Genomic DNA, 18,861 nt, shown 5'->3' with positions numbered 1-18,861 from the left:
CAAAATTCAACATCCACTCATGATTTAAAAAAAACTCAACAAATTTGTTATAGAAGGAAGGTAGCTCAACATAATAAAGACCATATATGACAAGCCCTTGGATAACATCATACTCAACATTGAAAGGTTGAAAATTTTTCCTCTAGTTCAATATAAGTTTGGAAGTTCCAGCCAGAGGAATCAATCAAGAAAAATAAATAAATAAAAAGCATCAGAATTGGGAAGGAAGAAGTAAAATTGTCTCTATTTGCAGATGACATGATTTCATATGTAGAAAATCCTAAATGCTCCACACAAAAAAAAACCCCGTTAGATCTAATTAATGATTTCAGTAAAGTTTCAGGATACAAAATTAACACAAAAATCAGTAGTGTTCCTATACACTAACAACGAATTATTTGATAAAAAAGGAAAAAGACAATAATCCCATTTGCAAGAGCATCAAAAACAATAAAATATTTATGAATAAATTTAACCAAGGAGGTGAAAGAATTCTCTACACTAAAAATTACAAGACACTGATGAACAAAATTGAAGATGACACAAATAAAAGGAAGCTAGCCTGCGTTCATGGATTAGAAGAATTAATATTGTCAAAAAGTTCATACTAACCAATGCCACCTATAGATTCAATGCAATCTCTATCAAGATTCCAACATCACTTTTTACAGAAGTGGAGAAAACAATCCCAAAATTTATATGGAACCACAAAAGATGTCTAATAGCCAAAGAAATCCTGAGAAAGAAAAACAAAGCAGGAGGCATCACACTTCCTCATTTCAAGCTATGTTATGAAGCTATAGCTATCAAAACAGTATGGTTCTGGCAGAAAAAACAGACACATAGACAATGGAACAGAATCAAGAGCCCAGAAATAACCCCACGCATATACAATCAACTAATTGATAAGAGAGTCAAGTATACTCAACGGAGAAAAGACAGTCTTTTCAACAAAGGTACTGGGAAAATTGGATCTTCACACATAAAAGAATAAAACTAGACCCCTACCTTACACCACTCACAAAAATTAACTCAGAATGGGTTGAAGACTTAAATATAAAACTGGAAACCACAAAGCTCCTGGAAGAGAGCTCCTTGACATGGGTCTTGTCAATGGTTTTTTGGAAATGACACCTAAAGTACAAGAAACAAAATCAAAAATAAACAAGTGGTGCTACATCAAACTAAAAAGCTTCTGTGAAGAAAAAGAAATGAAAAGACAACCTATGGAATGGAAAAAAAATTGCAACCATACATCTGATAAGGGTTAATATTCAAAATTTATAAAGAACTCATACAACTTAATGGCAAAAAACCCCAAATAATCCAATTTAAAAGTGGGCAAAGAACCTGAATAGATATTTTTCCGAAGAAAAATACAAATGGCCAACAGGTACATGAAAAGATAGTCATCATCACTAATCGCAAGGAAAATGCAAATCAAAATCATGATGAAATACTACCTCACGCCTGTTAGAATGGCTATCCATCAAAAAGACAAGCTATAACGAGTGTTGATGAGGATGTAGAGAAAAGGGAACCCTTGTGCAGTCTTAGTGGGATTGTAAACTGGTAAGCCACTATGGAAAACAGTATGGAGGTTCATGAAAAAATCAAAAATAAAACTACTGTATGATCCAGCAATTCTGCTTCTGGGAATACACGCAAAGGAAATGAAAACAGTGTGTCAGAGATATCTGCACCCCCGTGTTTATAGGAGCATGATTTACAATAGGCAAGACATGTAAACAAGCTAAGTGCCCATCTATGGATGAATGGATAAAGAAGGTGGCATATATAGTCAATGGAATATTATTCAGCCATAAAAAGGAGGAAATCTCACCACTTGAGTCTACATAGATGGACTTCGAGAGCATTATGCTAAGTGAAATAAGTCAGAAAGTGAAAGACAAATACTGTATGATCTCATATGTGGAATCTAAAAAAAACAAACACTCATAAGAAAAAAACAGATTTGTGGTTACCAGAGGTGGATAGTATGGGGAGCGGAAATTGGATGAAGATGGTCAAAAGGTACAAACTTCCTGTTGTAAGATTTAAGAAGTTTACTCGGGGTGTAATATACAACATGATGACTATAGCTGACACTGTTGTATGGTATATGTGAAAATTGCTAAGTGAGTAGATCCAAAGAGTTCTCATCAGAAGGAGAATAATATTTTTTCTTTTCTTTTTTTTTTTTTGTATCCATATGAGGTGATGCATATTAACTAAACTTATATTGATTTCATGATACATGTAAGTCAACTCGTCATGTTGGATACCTTAAACTTATACAGTGCTGTATGTTGATTATATCTCAGTAAAACTGGGGGAAAAGACAGCATTGATCTCCAGGGTTAGAAGTCACAGCAGTGGCTCTCCCTGATGGCAGGGGCAGAAGGCAGGAGTACAGGAAGGGGACATAGGGAGTCTTCCTGGGAGCTAGTCAGGTCCTTTCTCTTACTGAGAGCGATGATCACAATTGTGTGTTTACTTTGTGAAATTTAATCAAGTTGTACACTTATAATTAATATACTTTTCTATTTGTATACTATCCTTCAATAAAAATTCTTTTTAAAAGTTAGTAAAAAATGTGTAAAAAATTATTGAGGAAATATTTTTAAATGAATGACCCGTAAAAAGGCATCAAAAATTTACATTTTTCATTCTAGCAACAAAATAAATGGCAGATGTTAACTTGTTTATAAAAAGAATAGGTTCCACCATAACAAAAGAAGTGTTGACTTTGGAGTGAGACAGGAATGTGTTCGCACCCAATCTGATCCACAGGCTGGCTGACACTGAGCTGCAGTCTCTGAAACCAAATCCACATTCCTGGGGAAGGACTCTGATTGGCTCCATTTTTTAAGATTCCTTTGGCCAGGGAGCAAGATCACATTTTATATTCACTGCCGCTTCTAGAAACATGTGAGAAACAGGCGAGGCAATTCTCAGAAAGAAGCAGGGCGGGAGTGTGTGGCTGGATAGTCAGTTCATCTGGGTTACACTAATGTTAACTTGACTTGTTTATTTATTGACCTAAGTAATTATGTTAAGAATGTTCACCACATTTGAAACACAGTCCACTTTTCCCAGGTATATGGGAAAATTAGGGTATATTTTAAGTGTTCTAACACCAAAATCCAAGTAACCAGACTGATTCCAGTACAATGAAACTGGTTCCAGTACATTGAAGCTGAATCTTTTTTTTTTCTTTCACTATCTCTCTTAGCCTGGGTTTCTCAAAAAACTGAGCCTAAGGTAGACAGCTTATGAACTATTATTTTATTGAACTACAAGCTCATGCAGCAGAGGTGAGGGGCAAATTCAATGAAGAGGGAAGGCAGGAAACCCAGGACAAGGACACATTACCCAACTTGCCCCCGCTAAATGTGACTGAGCATCTCTCCATATGCCTGCTGGCCATCTGTATTTCCTCTTTGGAGAAATCTCTGTTCAGATTTTGCTCATTTTCTAATTGGATTGTTGGTTTTTTTGTTGTTGAGCTGTATGAGTTCTTTGCGCAACATCATTTGCTATCAGGGCAATGCAAATCAAAACTACAATGAGGTATCACCTCACTCTGGTCAGAATGGCTATAATTAACAAGACAGGAAACAACAAATGCTGGAGAGGGTGTGGAGAGAAGGGAACCCTTGTTCACTGCTGGTGGCAGTGCAAACTGGTGCAGCCACTATGGAAAGCAGTTTGGAGTATCCTCAGAAAATTAAGGATAGATCTACCATATGATCCAGCTATTCCACTGCTGAGTATTTATCCCAAGAACTTGAAAACACAAAAGCATAAGGATACTTGCACCCCTATGTTGACTGAGGCATCTTACACAATAGCCAAGACTTGGAAGCAACCTAGGTGCCCATCAAGGGACGAATGGATAAAGAAGATGTGGCATTTATACGCGATGGACTACTATGCAGCCATAAGAAATGACGAAATCCAGCCATTTGTGACAACATGGATGGACCTTGAGGGTATTATGCTGAGTGAAATAAGTCAGAGAGAGAAAGTCAAATACCATATGATCTCACTCATAAGTAGAAGATAAAAAGGACAAAAAGAAATCACATAGCATTGGAGATTGGACTGGTGGTTACCATTGGGGGAGGGGGGAGGGCAAAAGGGGTGATTAGGGTCACATGTGAGGGGATGCACTATAATTAGTGTTTGGGTGGTGAACATGATGTAATGCATCCAGAATTTGAAATATGATGTACATCCGAAAAAAATAAAAATTAAAAAATAAATAAATAAATAAATAAAAATGTGACTGATTACTCAATCCGTGGAAACACAGCCCAAAAAGCCATAGAAACAGCATGCCAGGACTGTCCCTTAAAGGAGGCAAAGGAGAAATAATATATCCACAGGTTTCCCACTCCCACTGGCCAGAGGTGGACCTCTTGGAATATTAACTCCTCACATTTCTAGGCTGCACACAGCCGGGCACGGAAGGCAAGTCCTTGGGACAGGAGGCAGAGATGTGTAGTATGGGCAGGAGGGGAGGAACAATTAGGCAGCACCTACAGAAAGGCCAGCAGAACCAAGACAGAGCTAGAACCAGAGACTGGGAAGACCAAAAGGGTGTGAGCAGGGTAAGGGGAATCTGACACAATGCCATTAGCCTGGTTTAGGAAAACACACCATTGTTCCCACAACTATTGAAGGCAAACTCAAGGAAAAACTCAAGTTTAGAACTGGTGTTCCTTTGAGCATTCTTTGTCAGTGTTTCAAAAATTTACAAAAAAAAAAAAAACTGAAGTCTCCCTCTAGTGTTCAAACTGCGATTTTACAATTCTGTTAGATGCTAAATGGACAAGTAATTCAGATGGCAGAATATTGTTTAATTTTCTAGACAAAGAAATTTCAAGTTGTTACGTGGTAATTAATTGTTTAATGTGTGGCAGGGATCAGCAAATACTTCCTGGGAAGGGCAGGTGGTAAATAGTTTAGGTATTCAGAGAACATACAGTCTGTCACACATGTTTTGGTTTGTTTTTAGTTTTGCTTTGTTTCTTTTAAACAACTCTTTAAAAATATAAGAACCATTCTTAGTTTATTGATTATACAAAAACAGACCAGACTTGGTTCATAGTTTGCTGATCCCCCGAGGGATGCTATCTAATATTAAAAGATACATAATTATTCACTTTTATTTTCATATCTATTTATAATTAGTATTATTTAATTAATTTATTATATATATACATAAGCTGATATGTGTGCTTATAACATTGACACAGTTTGTCTTTAAAGGTGAATACTTACAATGCCAAGTGCTTCACGAATATTAGTATATATGTCTCTGCTTAGGTTAGCATTCTGAAAAAGAACCACGGCATTTTGGTAGGTTCCTAAAATTTAGAGCCTCTGTCTCAGTGAAGAAATTCTTAGCGCAGGATCCCTGAGAGAGGATGTTGTAGCTTGGTTTGTACCTTTGGACATAATGTTTCTACCGTTCTTTTTAAGACTTCTTGCCTGAGAGTCAGATAGCTCTGATTGTTCAAATTTCTGAATTAAATGCAGTTTGTTGAAATTTATCTGAAATTTGAATCTGCATGTGGTAATTCTGTTCTTTGAGAATACTCAAGCCTGTCCACCCAGCTTCCATATTACCATTCTTCAAATATTTGAAGATATTATGTTCCCCCACCAGACTTCCCTTCATCTGAGTTTTTTATTATTATTATTATTTGAGTTCATAATAGTTTACAATCATTTTGAGAGTTCAGTTGTTCACTGTTTCTTGTCTGTCACCACATAGGTGCTCCCCTTCACCCTCTATGTCCAGCCCCCTTCCCCCGGGAACCACTGAACTGTTTCCTTTGTCCATATTCCACACATGAGTGAAATCATCTGGTGTTTGTCTTTCTCTGCCTGGCTGATTTCGCTTAGCATAATTCCCTCCAGGTCCTTCCATGTTGTTGCAAATGGGATGATTTTGTCTTTTTATACAGCTGAGTAGTATTCCATTGTATATACATATACCACATCTTTATCCAATCAAAAGTCAATGGGCGCTTGGATTGTTTCCATGTCTTGGCTAGGGGTACATATTTTACTTTGGATTGTTGATTTCAAGTTGTTTGGGTAGATACCCAGAAGCGGGATGGCTGGGTCATATGGTTTTTCTATTTTTAACTTTTTGAGAAATCTCCATACTGTTTTCTATAGTGGCTGCAGCAGTTTGTGTTCCCACCAGCTGTGTATGAGGGTTCCCTTCTCCGCACACCCTCTCCAACGTTTATTTTTAGTCTTAGTGATTATAGCCATTTTAAGAGGCATAAGGTGGTATCTTAGTGTAGTTTTGATTTGCACTTCCCTGATGATTAGTGATGATGAGCATCTTTTCATGTGTTTATTGGCCATCTGTATATCTTCTTTGGGAAAATGTCTGTTCATCTCCTCTGCCCATTTTCTGATCAGGCTTTTTGTTTTTTTCTTGTTCAGTTGTGTGAGTTCCTTGTATATTATGGAGATTAACCGCTTGTCAGATACATGATTTGCAAAAATTTTCTCCCAGTTGGTGGGCTGTCTCTTTGTTTTGACCCTAGTTTCTTTTGCCTTGCAGAAGCTCTTTAGTCTGATGAATTCCCACTTGTTTATTTTTTCTTTTGTTTCCCTTGTCTGAGAAGAATTGGTATTTGATATGATGGTACCTATATTGTCTCCCAGGAGTTTTATGGTTTCAGGACTTATCTTTAAGTCTTTGATCCACTGTCAGTTTATTTCTGTGTATGGCATGAGATAATGGTCTACTTTCGTTCTTTTTCATGTGGCTGTCCAGTTTTCCCAACACCATTTATTGAAGAGATTGTCTTTTCTCCACTGTATGTTCTTGACAGCTTTGTCAAAGATTAGCTGTCCATGTTCATACGGTTTTATTTCTGGGCTTTCAGTTCTGTTCCATTGATCTGTGTGTTTGTTTTTGTACCAGTACCATGCTGTTTTGATCACTATGGCTTTGTAGTATGTTTTTGAAGTCAGAGATTGTGATGCCTCCTGCTTCGTTATTTTTTCTCAGTATTGCTTTAGCAATTTGGGGTCATTGGTTGCCACATATGAGTTTTAGGATTCTTTGCTCTATTTCCATGAAGAGCGTCACTGGAATTCTGATAGGGATTGCATTGAATCTGTAGATTGCTTTGGGTGGTATGGACATTTTAACTATGTTTATTCTTCCAACCTGTGTGCATGGGATCTCTTTCCATCTCTTTACGTCATTATCTATTTCTTTCAATAATGTTTTATAGCTTTCATTGTCTAAGTCCTTTGCCTCCTTAGGTAAATTTATTCCTAGGTACTGTATTCTTTGTTTTTTTTGCGATTGTCAATGGAATTGTATTCTTGAGTTCTCTTTCTGTAAATTCGTAATTAGAATACGGAAATGCAACTGATTTTTGTAAGTTGATTTTGTACCCTGCAACTTTACTGTAGCTGTTAAATATTTCTAATAATTTTCTGATGGATTCTTTAGGGTTTTCCATATATAAGATCATGTTGTCTGCAAACAGTGAGGGTTTCACTTCTTCACTCCCTATTTGGATTCCCTTTATTCCTTTCTCTTGCCTAATTGCTCTGGCCAAAACCTCCAGTACAATGTTGAATAAGAGTGGTGATAGTAGGCATCCTTGTCTTGTTCCTGTTCTCAGGGGGATGGCAATCAGCTTTTCCCCATTGAGAATGATATTTGCTGTGGGTTTGTCATATATGGCCTTTATTATGTTGAGGGAATTTCCTTCTATCCCCATTTCATTAAGAGGTTTTATTGAGGCTTGCCTTGTTTCCCAACATATGGTCTATCCTTTAGAATGTTCCATGAGCACTTGAGAAGAATTCTGCTGCTTTTGGATGAGTGTTCTGTATATATCTATTAAATCCAACTGGTCTAATTTTCATTTAATTCCACTGTTTCCTTGTTGACTTTCTATCTGGATGATCTATCCATTGATGTGAGTGGAGTGTTGAGGTCCCCTACTATTATTGTGTTATTATTAATGTCCTCTTTTAGGTTTGTTAATTGTTGCTTTATGTACTTTGGTGATCCTGTGTTGGGTGCATGGATAGTTATAAGTGATATTTCTTCTTGATAGAATGTCACTTCAATTATTATATACCATCTTTGTCTCCCTTTATCTGTCTTATTTTGAAGTCTACTTTGTCTGATATAAGTATGGCAACACCTGCTTTCTTTTGTTTCCCATTATCTTGGAGTATCATCTTCCATCCCTTCAGTCTGAGCCTGTGTTTGTCGTTGGAGCTGAGATGTGTTTCCTGGAGGCAGCATATTGTTGGGTCTTGTTCTTTAATCCACCTCACCACTCTGTGTCTTTTTATTGGATTCAATCCATTTACATTTGTGGTGATTATCAATAAAGGAGGGCTCAATGCTGCCATTTTATCACTCATTTTCCAGTTCTCCTGCATTTCCTTTGTCCCTCATCCTGTGTATTTTGGTCTACCAATCAAGTTGTGTAGTTTTTTATGTTGTGTTTCATTGTTTTCTCCTTATTTATTCTTTGTGTCTCTGTTCTGCTTTTTTGTTTAGTTGTTACCCTGAAGTTTGTATTCAAGATCTTGTGGATAAGATAGTCCCTTTTCTGACAGCCTCTAATTTCCTTAGACTAAACCAATTCAGTCGCTTTCCCCTTCCGCTCCTAAGTTGTTTTTCTCACATCTTATTCCACCTGGTGTTATGATTTTATGGTTAAAAAGACAAGGTTATCTTTGTTGGTGGTGTTTCCTCTCCTTTATCTTTAATGCTACACTTGAATATTTGCTATCCTGCTCTGATTCTGTCTATTTACCTCCTTACTCCATGCTTTGTAACCCCTTTCTCTCTCTCTTTTTTTTTTCAGGTTTGAAGGCCTTCTTGAGGATTTCTTAAGAGTAGGAGGGTCTCGTGGCTACGAACTCCCTTAGCTTATGTTTGTTTGGGAAAGTTTTTATTTGTCCATCATATCTGAAGGATATTTTCGCTGGATAGAGTATTCTTGGCTGAAAGCTTTGGTCCTTCAAAGATTTGAATATGTCATTCCAGTCTCTCCTAGCCTGTAAGGTTTATGCAGAGAAATCTGCTGAAAGCATGATGGGGGTTCCTTTGTAAGTTATTTTCTTCTGCATTGCTGCCCTTAGTATTCTTTCTTTATCATTCAGTTTTGCTAGTTTCACTGCTATATGCCTTGCAGTAGGTCTTTTTACATTGACATATTTAGGAAATCTGGCAGCATCTTCCCCATGGATTTCCTTCCCTAGGTTTGGGAAATTCTCTGCTACTATTTCATTGAACAAGCTTTATACTCCATTCTGCCTTCTCTTCCCCTTCTTGAATACCTCTAGTTCTTATGTTCCATTTCCTAATTGAGTTGGATATTTCTCAGAGACTTTCTTCATTTCTTTTTAGTCTTAGTTCTCTCTCCTCCTCTATCTGGAGCATTTCAACATGTCTATCTTTGATTATGCCGATACACTCTTCTATGGTGTCAGCTCAAGCATTCATGGAATCCATATTTTGTTTTATTTCTTCCATTGTGTCTTTCATCTCTAATATTTCTGATTGATTCCTCTTTATAATGTCAATGTCTTGTGTGAAGTAGCTCCTGAACTCGTTGAATTGTTTCCCTACATTCTCTTTTGCCCTGCTGAGTTTTTTGATGATAGCTGTTTTGAATTCTTTGTCATTTAGATTACATATTTCTGTGTCCTCAAGACTGATTTCTGGGTACTTGTCATTTTCTCTCTGGTCTGGAGATCTAATATAATGTTTGATATTGCTAGAGGGAGTGGCTCTGCTCTTTCACATCCTGGCATTATTTGGTCACAGTTACTGCCTATTGCCACTGGGTGGAGGTCAAGAGCCCTGTATTCTGAGCCCTCTGCCTTCAGCCAAAATCCCAGGGGCTGGAGCAGTGCTGAGCAGGTGAGGGGAGGGGCAGTGTCTCCTGCATGCTTTCAGGGTTTTCTCACTCTGTTCCCACTATCTTCTCTCCTGGGGTGTTGTCTTGATAAGGTCAGCCCTCCTGAAAGCTTTTGCCCCAGTAGAGAGCTTCCCTCTAGGTTGCAAGGGCCCTTGGGAGTCCTTGATGTTCCCAAGAATGAATGTCCCCTCCCCCATTCCTTCCTTTACAGAACTTCCAGTGGTCCCAGATTGCAGTCTTTAAGGGGAGGGAGTGAAGTTCTTGCTTATCCCGTTCCACCTCCTCTGAGGGTGGCTCTGGTCTCTCTGCCCTTCGTCGTATGGCTGCTTGAGTCTCTCTGACGTTTTCTGTGTTGTGTTTGGATGTCCTCTGTTAGATTATGGATTTTTTCGTTGTTGTATACTTCAAGGGAAAGATTTCTGAGAGACCTCACTCCACCATGATGCTGACATCACTCCCCCTTCATCTGAGATTTTGAGACACCGTAAGCAACGCAGTTGCAGGACCTCTTTGAATTTGCTGTTGTTTCAGGCTAGTGCCTGCTTTTACTAATTATTAGCCTTGTTGCTCTGGATAAGACACTTAAGCTCCCTGAACTAGAGAAAAGCAAAATGGTACAGTGGTTGAGCACAGCTACTGCAATCACAATATCTGGATTTAAATCTCAACTCCACCTGTCATTAGCTGCAAGTTGCTGAACACCACTGTACCTCTATTTCCTCACCTATAAAATATATTATGTGTGATAATAGCACCAATATCAAAGGCTTCTTGATAGCCTTATCGGAGATAATCCACATAAAATGTTTGTCCCATGACTGCTACAGAAAAAGTACTCTTAACAACTTGCTATTGTCATACATTTTTTCTTTTATTAATAATTATTTGTACACACAATTTTCAGTGGCTGATTAAGATTTCATTTTATCTTTACATTTTATCTTTTTACTATGATTCATTTCACAATTTCAAACAATCAGATAATTTTGCAATTTTACCATTTTAATTTAATAATGCAACAAATACTTTGTCTCTAAGTGAATTAAGATTTGTTTCCAGATGTATAACTAATGGTTCAATGAGCTTAAACTCATTAAGTCTCATATTGCTCCATTGTTTTTGCAAACATTATACCAATTTGCTCTTCCACCAGCAGCTTTTCAGTCGTGACCATCTAACTGCATCTTCATCAGTATTGAGTTACTATTTTTTTTTTCCTGCTGGGAAAGATTTGACTTGAGCTAACAATTGTGCCAATCTTCCTCTATTTTTTTAGTACATGGGCTGCCCAGCACAGCATGGCTGCTAACAGAGTGATGTAGGCCCACACCTGGGAACTGAACCCAGGCCATCAATGCAGAATGCAGCAAACTTAATGACTAGGCCCCCAGGGTTGGCCTGAGTTACTAAGTTTTTAAGTATTTGCTAACTTTTAGGAGTATCAGTCACTGTTTTTTGGTAGAAAATGACTCTCTTGTAACAGTTTAAGGTAAATAGAGGAAATTATTCAGGAATATGCACATGTATTAGAGCATTGAAAGTATTCCACACCCGAAACTAACATCATATTATATGTCAACTATATTTCAATAAAAAAAGAAAGTATTCCAGCTAACATAATATCTCTTTCACATCTTTAAATCAAGTGTTTCCTATCTTTATTTAACTATGTGGGCCCATTTGCCTTTAGCAATCCTTAATAATCTACTGAACTCACTTTGGGAAGTTCTATTCTAGGGCATTTGTTCTTTAGATTTTCTGAATTTCTACAGTTTCTCTCTTCTTTTGATTAAGTCAGAGTAAATGTTGAAAATATGGCTACAGGTTGTTTTGTGTATATTGATTAAGTTCTAAAATAATTCTGAAGTCATTTTACCCCTCCTCTCTCAAAAAAATTCGTGCAAATTAAACAATCATTAAAATACATATACAGTATTCAGTATTAAATATACACATAACAAATACTGTATAAGAATATTTAACTACATTAAGCACTGATTAAAACTCAGGCAAAAGTAATTACCAAATATCATTATACATAGTATGTCCTAAAAAATGAATTAAAAGCAAAGCATAGTTTAAATTTTTGGTTGATCCATAACACACACATTGAAAAGAGCAATATTCGACATCCTTAGTCACTATGGAAATGCAAATAAAAATCACGATTAAATACCACTCATACCCACTATGATGACTGTCATCAAAAAGATGGACAATAAGTGTTGGTGAGGATATGGAGGAATTGGAATACTCACAAATTTCTGGTAGGAATGTACAATGGTGCTGCCACTTTGGAAAACAATTGGCAGGTCCTCAAAATTTAAACATACAGTTTCCAATATGACCCAGAAATTCCACTTTTAGGTATATATCCAGGAGAATTGAAAACATATAGCCACACAAAAACTTAGACACAGCAGTATTCATAATAATTAAAAAGTGGAAACAACCCAAATCAACTGATAAATGGATAAACAAAATCCATATCTATATGTATATCTGTGGTATATCTGTACAACACGATTTATTCAGCCATGAAAGGAAATGAAGTGCTGACGCAGGCTACAACACAGTCGAACTTTGGCAGCATTATGATAAGTAAGAAGTCACACAAACAGCCGCATATTATATGACTCTATTTGTATGAAATCTTCAAAATAGGCAAATATATAGAGATAGAAAGTGGATTAATGGTTTCTGGGAAGGGGATAATGGGTTGTGACTGCTAATGGGTATGGGGTTTCTTTTTGAAATGATGAAATGTCTGAAATTAAACAACAGGAATGATTGTACCACTCTGTGAAAGTTTTAAAAAAACACTGAATTGTTCATTTTAGAATGGTGAATTGTATGGAATGTGAATTATTTTTCAATAAGCTGCTATTTAACAAAAAACAAGAAGAGTACACAAATCATAAATGTAAAACTCAATGAATTTTCAGTGAATACACCCATGCAACCAGCACCCAGATCAAGAAATAGAGTATTTCTACCATGCCAGAAGCAATGCTCCTGCCCCCTCCCAGTGAATACTTCCCCACTCTCGTGGAACCATAAAGTAGGTGTTTTTCTAAGTTGACCTTCATCTGTATAGAATTTGAAAGGATATACTCTTTTGTGTCTGGCTTCAATATAATATTGTTCGACATTATATATGTGAGACTCATCCATACTGTTGTATGGTGCATTCATTCTCATTGGTATATATTATTCCATTGGATAAATACACCAAACTTTATGCATTCTACTGTCGATGGATATTTAAGTTGTTTCCAGCTTTCGGCTGCTGCAAGTAGTACCACTATGATCATTCATATAGATATATGTGGGACTTTTAATGAATACATGTGTGCATTTCTGTTTGTTATATTCCTAGGAATGGGATTGTTAGAATCAGGATTGGGCAAGTGAATTCTGCCAGTTTTCTGATAAGGAGTATATGAAAATTTCAGTTGCTCCAAATCTTTGCAAATACTTTGTAATGTTTATCTTTTGAATTTTTGTAATGTCACTGGGTGTGTAAGAGTCCACATTGTGGATTAAATTTGTATTTTCTTGCTGAATTTTGAAGCAGAGAATCTTTTACTTGGCCATGTCCATTTCTGTGCAAATTTTACAATCAGCTCATCAATTGACACATCCCCACAGCCACACACTCCTACTGGAATTTTGATTAGGATTGCTCTGAATCTATAGATCAGTTTTGAGGAATTGACATCTTGTCCATATTTAGCCTTGTGATTTATGAAGATGGTATATCCTTCCATTTGTTTAGGCATCTTTAATATTCTCAATAATATCTTATAAAAATTAGTGCTAGTCTTCCACATCTTTTATTAGATCAATCCTAGGTATTTAATGCTGTAAGTAATAACATTCCTCTCTGAGGGAATATGTATCTGTCAGGATCCCAAACAGAATGAGAGTCACTCTCAAATCAGGTACATGGATTTGTTCACAAGACTATTTACAATGGTGTGGGTCAGTGTAGGGGAATCTCAACAGATAGTAGAGTAAGAGTTGTTACTGGTGCCAAAGAATCACATGAGACAGTGGTTCCAAGAACCCAAAGTCAGAGATTTTCCATAAGAAGGAGCAGAGATCTTCGGTAAGGGACACAAAAAGAGACTTCCCTTGTCCCAGACACATCACCAAATCACCTCTATCCACGTAGCCCTTCTGATGCACAATTTTTCCTGAATCTCTTCGTTTTCTGGGATGTTAAGTTTTGGTATCAGACTGGTGTCTTCCTTCCTTGTTTTCAGCTCAGGATTTCTTCAAAACTTGCCCTTTGAACTCTGTTCTCACAATAGAAATACAAAAGAGTCTCTCCTTTTCCTCCAGGTTTTCTTCTAATGTGAGACATTTCTATGCAGAAAGCTCATCACTGCCCTCTTCTGGCTGCCAGTGGCTAATTACCTGTGGTTGGTCTCATAGTGAGGCTGGTCAGAAACACAGCATGATGGCACACATACTCCCAAGTCCAGGCACTGGGTATGCACTATTACATTTAGTCCTCACAGCAACCGTGAGTTAGGGAGGAATGTCCTCTTTTTACAGAAATTGAGCTTAATAGTTTCTTTTGTTGGCATGGATGCATAATTATAAGAAGCAGAGACAAATTTTGAAACCAATTAATCCTGACTCGGAATCGATTCTCTTAATCATACACTATTGCTTCAAAGAATTTACAAACTTTAGTTAAATAGTGCACTCCAGCTCTGGCCAACAGCAGAAATAAGAGAGATTGGGTCAAGACAGCAGCTTAAGGAATCTAATGTCAGTAGGTAAGGGTCAACATTACTTATCATGAATTTAATGGTTAATTCCCAAATTTCTCAAATTCAGCATCCTATTAAGTAAATGTAAATTAAAAACTAAATGCAGTTTCTCCATTTCCTGTCACTCATATCCTACACATAAAAACAAGCTATACGGTTTCACCAACCACAGTCTGGAAGCATTCTAAAACTCCTTCCAGCTCTAGAGCACTGTGATCCCACATCTAGGTTTACAAACATTTTCTAATCTTGAAATTTCTAAAACAATTCATCTACTACCATCTTGTCCTTTTCTGCCATGGTCTTCTCATCAGTTTCCTGACTCCATTCTCATCCCCATCTGATTTCCTTTTCATACTAGAGCCAATGTGTTCTTTCTAAAGCAATACCTCACCAAACCACTCCCCTGTTTAAAACCCTTCCATCAGGAGAATAATTTAAGATTTTTGACAATAGATCCTGGCTGGGAACCAATCCATCAGACTCCTATACCACTCAGATGTCCATTCAAGAGTTGACTGACAACCTCCAGCCCTGGACCTTTGGATCCATCCATCTTAGTGTTCATGCAATGGTCATACTTCCCCAAGCTGACCCCAGCCAATGACTAGGCTGAGCAGGAGTACTAGGGCCAGGTCGTTTATGCCTCATGTGCAACTCCTGTAATGGGCACCTTTGCTCAGTGATCCTTCACTGGCCTGGCCAAGACTTTCTCAGAACTACACAGCAGTCTGAGACTCCTCCTGCCCCACCTTTCCTTCACTTCTCTCTCTCTCTTTTCACAAGTATTAAGCTCAAATCAGTCTGAGGGTCTTCCTGACAACTCCTGTTCTCTCTTCCTATTATTTTTCATAAGCATATCTCCCAATAAATCTCTTATACATCTTTTCATGTCTTTACATCTGCTTCTTGGAGAACCCAGCTGATGACTGACATACTAGAGCAGAGTTCTGGAGTTCCCTGGTGTGTCAGGCAATAATCCTTTAGTTGCTTTATCATGTGGTATCCCAGAATCCTTGGGGGAGGGGTGGGTATGCAAAAGCATTTGAGGGCTTGGACAGTGGATATTAGTGTCTTAGACACCAAAAGTACAGGCAACAAAAGAAAAGAATGTTTTAAATGTACGCCATCAAAATTAAAAACTTTTGTCTATCAAAGAACACAATCAAGACAGTGAAAAGACAACCCACAGAATGGGAGAAGATATCTGCAAGTGATATATCTGATAAGGGTTAACATACAAAGTATAGAAAGAGTACACACAACTCTATAACAACAAAAAACAAACAATTAAAAAATAGGCAATGGACTTGAATAGACATTTCTCCAAAGAAGATATACAAATGGCCAATAAGTATGTGAAAAGATGCTTGTCATTAATCATTAGGGAAATGCAAATCAAAACCACAATGAGCTACCACTTCACGCCCATTAGGATGGCTATTGTAGTAAGAGTTGGAGAAGATTTGAAGAAACTGGAACCCTCATGCATTGCTAGTGGGACTGTAAAATGGTACAGCTGCTGTGGCAATCAGTTTGACAGTTCCTCAAAAAGTTAAACATAGAACTACCAGATGATCCAGCAATTCCACTCCTAGGTATCTACCCAAAAAAACTGAAAGCAGTGACTAAACCAGATGTTTGTACAACAATATTCATAGCAGAGTTACTCACAATAACCAAAGGGTGAAAAAAACCAAGTTTTTTCAGATGAATGGAAATGTGGTCTATACATACAATGGAATACTATTCAACCATAAAAAGAAATAAAATTCTGACACATGCTACAAGATGAATGAAACTACAAAACATCAAGCTAAGTGAAATAAGGTATACACAACAAGACAAAGTGTATATGATTCCATTTATATGAGTTACCTAGAATCGTCAAATTCAGAGATAGAAGGTAGGATAGAGGTTACTAGGGAGAGTGGGGAATGGAGAGATGTTTTTTAATGAGAAAAGAGTTTCTCTTTGGGATGATGGAAGAGTTCTGGAAATGGATAGTCATAATGATTGCACAACATTGTGAATGTACTTAATGCCACTTAATTGTACACTTAAAAATAGTTAAAATACTAAATTTTACGTTACATATATTTTACCACATTTTTTTAAAATGTGTAATTTTTATGGTCATTATACTACTAACATAGAATACAAAAAAAATCACACACTTCCAGGAAAGTAGTATTTTTCTCTCCTAAATTTTCTGTTTGATTGTGCAAAACACTTTTGGGTCCATAGCAAAATATATGGAAATTGCATGTTTGTTGGAATAGATGTAATGAAAATAATGGAAAGCAATTGAAATGCCGTATTATTTAACTATATGTGTTCCTATTTTATTTATTTATTTATTTTTTGCTGAAGAAGATCCGTCCTGAGCTAACACCTGTGCAAATTTTCCTCTATTTTGCATGTGGGTCTCTGCCACAGCATGGCCGACTAGTGGCATAGGTCCATGTTCAGGATCCGAACCCAGGCCGCCAAAGTGGAGGGCAGTGAACTTAACCACTACACCACAGGACAAGCCCCTATGTGTTCCCTTTGAAACTTGTTTCCTAGACACTCCAATAATATTATAAAAACTACGTGAACCTATACAAATTGTTTCATGTTATGCCAGTTATCGATTGATTGCCTCTCAGCTCAAAATTCACTCTTTGTGCCTGCTCTGTGACAGTGAACCCATCTTCTAAGTGTTTTTCCTTTGCCAGCTAGCATGACATTAATCACTGACAGTAGAGAGTGCTGGAGAGATGCTGCAATAGGAAAACGTTTTACTTTCAGTTTGAGAGTGTTCACTTGCCAGGCTCCTGCAGTCCTTCTCCCCTATGGGCAGCTCCTCCAGGTCCAGCTCCTGTAGCACGTGTGGTTTCCCCAGTGTCCAGCTCCTGTGGTGTGGACATCCAGTAGTGTCTCCATCATCTCCCTAAGATGGTGTTGCAGTGGAATGCCTCAGTGAGACAGATCCTTGTGAACAGATTTCTAGCACCCTAGGGTATAGATTTCCTGCAAGATCCAGAGAGTGGTCCAGCCGATTCCCCTGGAAGTAGGTCCCACTGGGTCTGAGCCTTGCCAGCCCCTCCCCCAGGAGACCCTTGCAGTCAGGCAATCACTGCTCCACCATAACCACATGCATCCAAAAGGCCACGATCAAAAATGCGAATCTGTCAGAGGAAATGCAACAAGACTCAGTGGAGTGTGCTACTCAGGTGTTGGAGAAATATAACATAGAGAAGGATATTGCAGCCCATATTAGGAAGGAGTTTGATAAGAAATACAGCCCCACTTCACATTACATTGTGGGGAGGAACTTCAGGAGTTTGGTGACACATGAAACAAAGCATTTCATCTACTTCTGCCTGGGCCAAGTGGCCATTCTTCTGTTCAAATCTGGTTAAAAGCGTGAGGACTGTGCCATGCACCCAGAGATGCACTCAAAGACAAGGATGCAGCCCAAACTGAAATCTTCAGCCTTGCCTGGAGGAACACCTTGATCTTTCGAGTCTTTATTATTATTCTTTGTACAGGGTGTTCTCTGTACTAGTTTGTTGTGGGTATAAAATAATCAGCAAAACAGCTTACTTTGCATTTATTTTTCATTCTATACTTCTCTGCCCCATGTTTTTATTCCTCAAAATTTATTCCTTTCAAAAAACTTAATAAATCTGTTGGAGAAGTATGTGTTTAAAAAAAAGAGAGAGAGAGAGAGTTTCAGAGAGTGGTCCAGCATGTTCTGCCAGATCTGAACCACAATAATTTCTGTTGTTCAATGAGCCACAGCCAAGCCCTCTCCTACAAGGTCTGGACCTCAGCCCCAGCGGCCAGCAGGGGAGAGGCTCTTTCTTGAGAGCTCTATCTCAGCCCTAGGGGTAATGCTGCTCCTTCTATCTGCTATTCCTGTATTCTTTAGAGTTTGTTTGGTGGTTGTTTTTTTTTTAATTCTCACTAGCCAATCCCTCATTACCCAAACTCCTGTATAGTTAGGAGCTGTGTATGTGAAACTTTCTCTGTTCAAATTACTGTGTGGTTTCTCTCTCCCAGCTGGACCCAGACTAACACACTTGTAAAAATCCTGTGTAAGTACTTCAAATATTCATATTTGTGATATTCTCTTTTACTTTTTGACACAG

At 37.7% G+C, this 18,861-nt stretch overlaps 1 protein-coding gene across 1 annotated transcript; it reads left to right on the top strand.

The window, feature by feature from the left end:
• Nucleotides 1-3,925: 3,925 nt before the first annotated feature.
• On the top strand, nt 3,926-18,129 carry LOC100629328 (dynein light chain 1, cytoplasmic-like). Its single transcript, XM_070235942.1, has 3 exons — nt 3,926-3,995; nt 4,453-4,616; nt 17,875-18,129. The coding sequence occupies exons 1-3, from the start codon at nt 3,926-3,928 to the stop codon at nt 18,127-18,129; spliced, it is 489 nt and encodes a 162-aa protein (XP_070092043.1).
• Nucleotides 18,130-18,861: the final 732 nt, after the last annotated feature.

Source organism: Equus caballus, chromosome 15 (genome assembly GCF_041296265.1).
Source record: "Equus caballus isolate H_3958 breed thoroughbred chromosome 15, TB-T2T, whole genome shotgun sequence".
Classification (NCBI taxonomy): Eukaryota; Metazoa; Chordata; class Mammalia; order Perissodactyla; family Equidae; genus Equus; species Equus caballus.
This window is presented reverse-complemented; position numbering and strand designations above follow the sequence as displayed.

Excerpts from the sequence above, each read along its gene's own strand:
- LOC100629328 (XM_070235942.1), top strand. The coding sequence starts at position 3,926 with ATGGACTACTATGCAGCCATAAGAAATGACGAAATCCAGCCATTTGTG. Across the intron at positions 3,996-4,452 it reads AACATGGATGGACCTTGAGG|GCTGCACACAGCCGGGCACG; the intron begins GTATTATGCTGA and ends TCACATTTCTAG. Across the intron at positions 4,617-17,874 it reads ACCAAAAGGGTGTGAGCAGG|GCCACGATCAAAAATGCGAA; the intron begins GTAAGGGGAATC and ends TGCATCCAAAAG.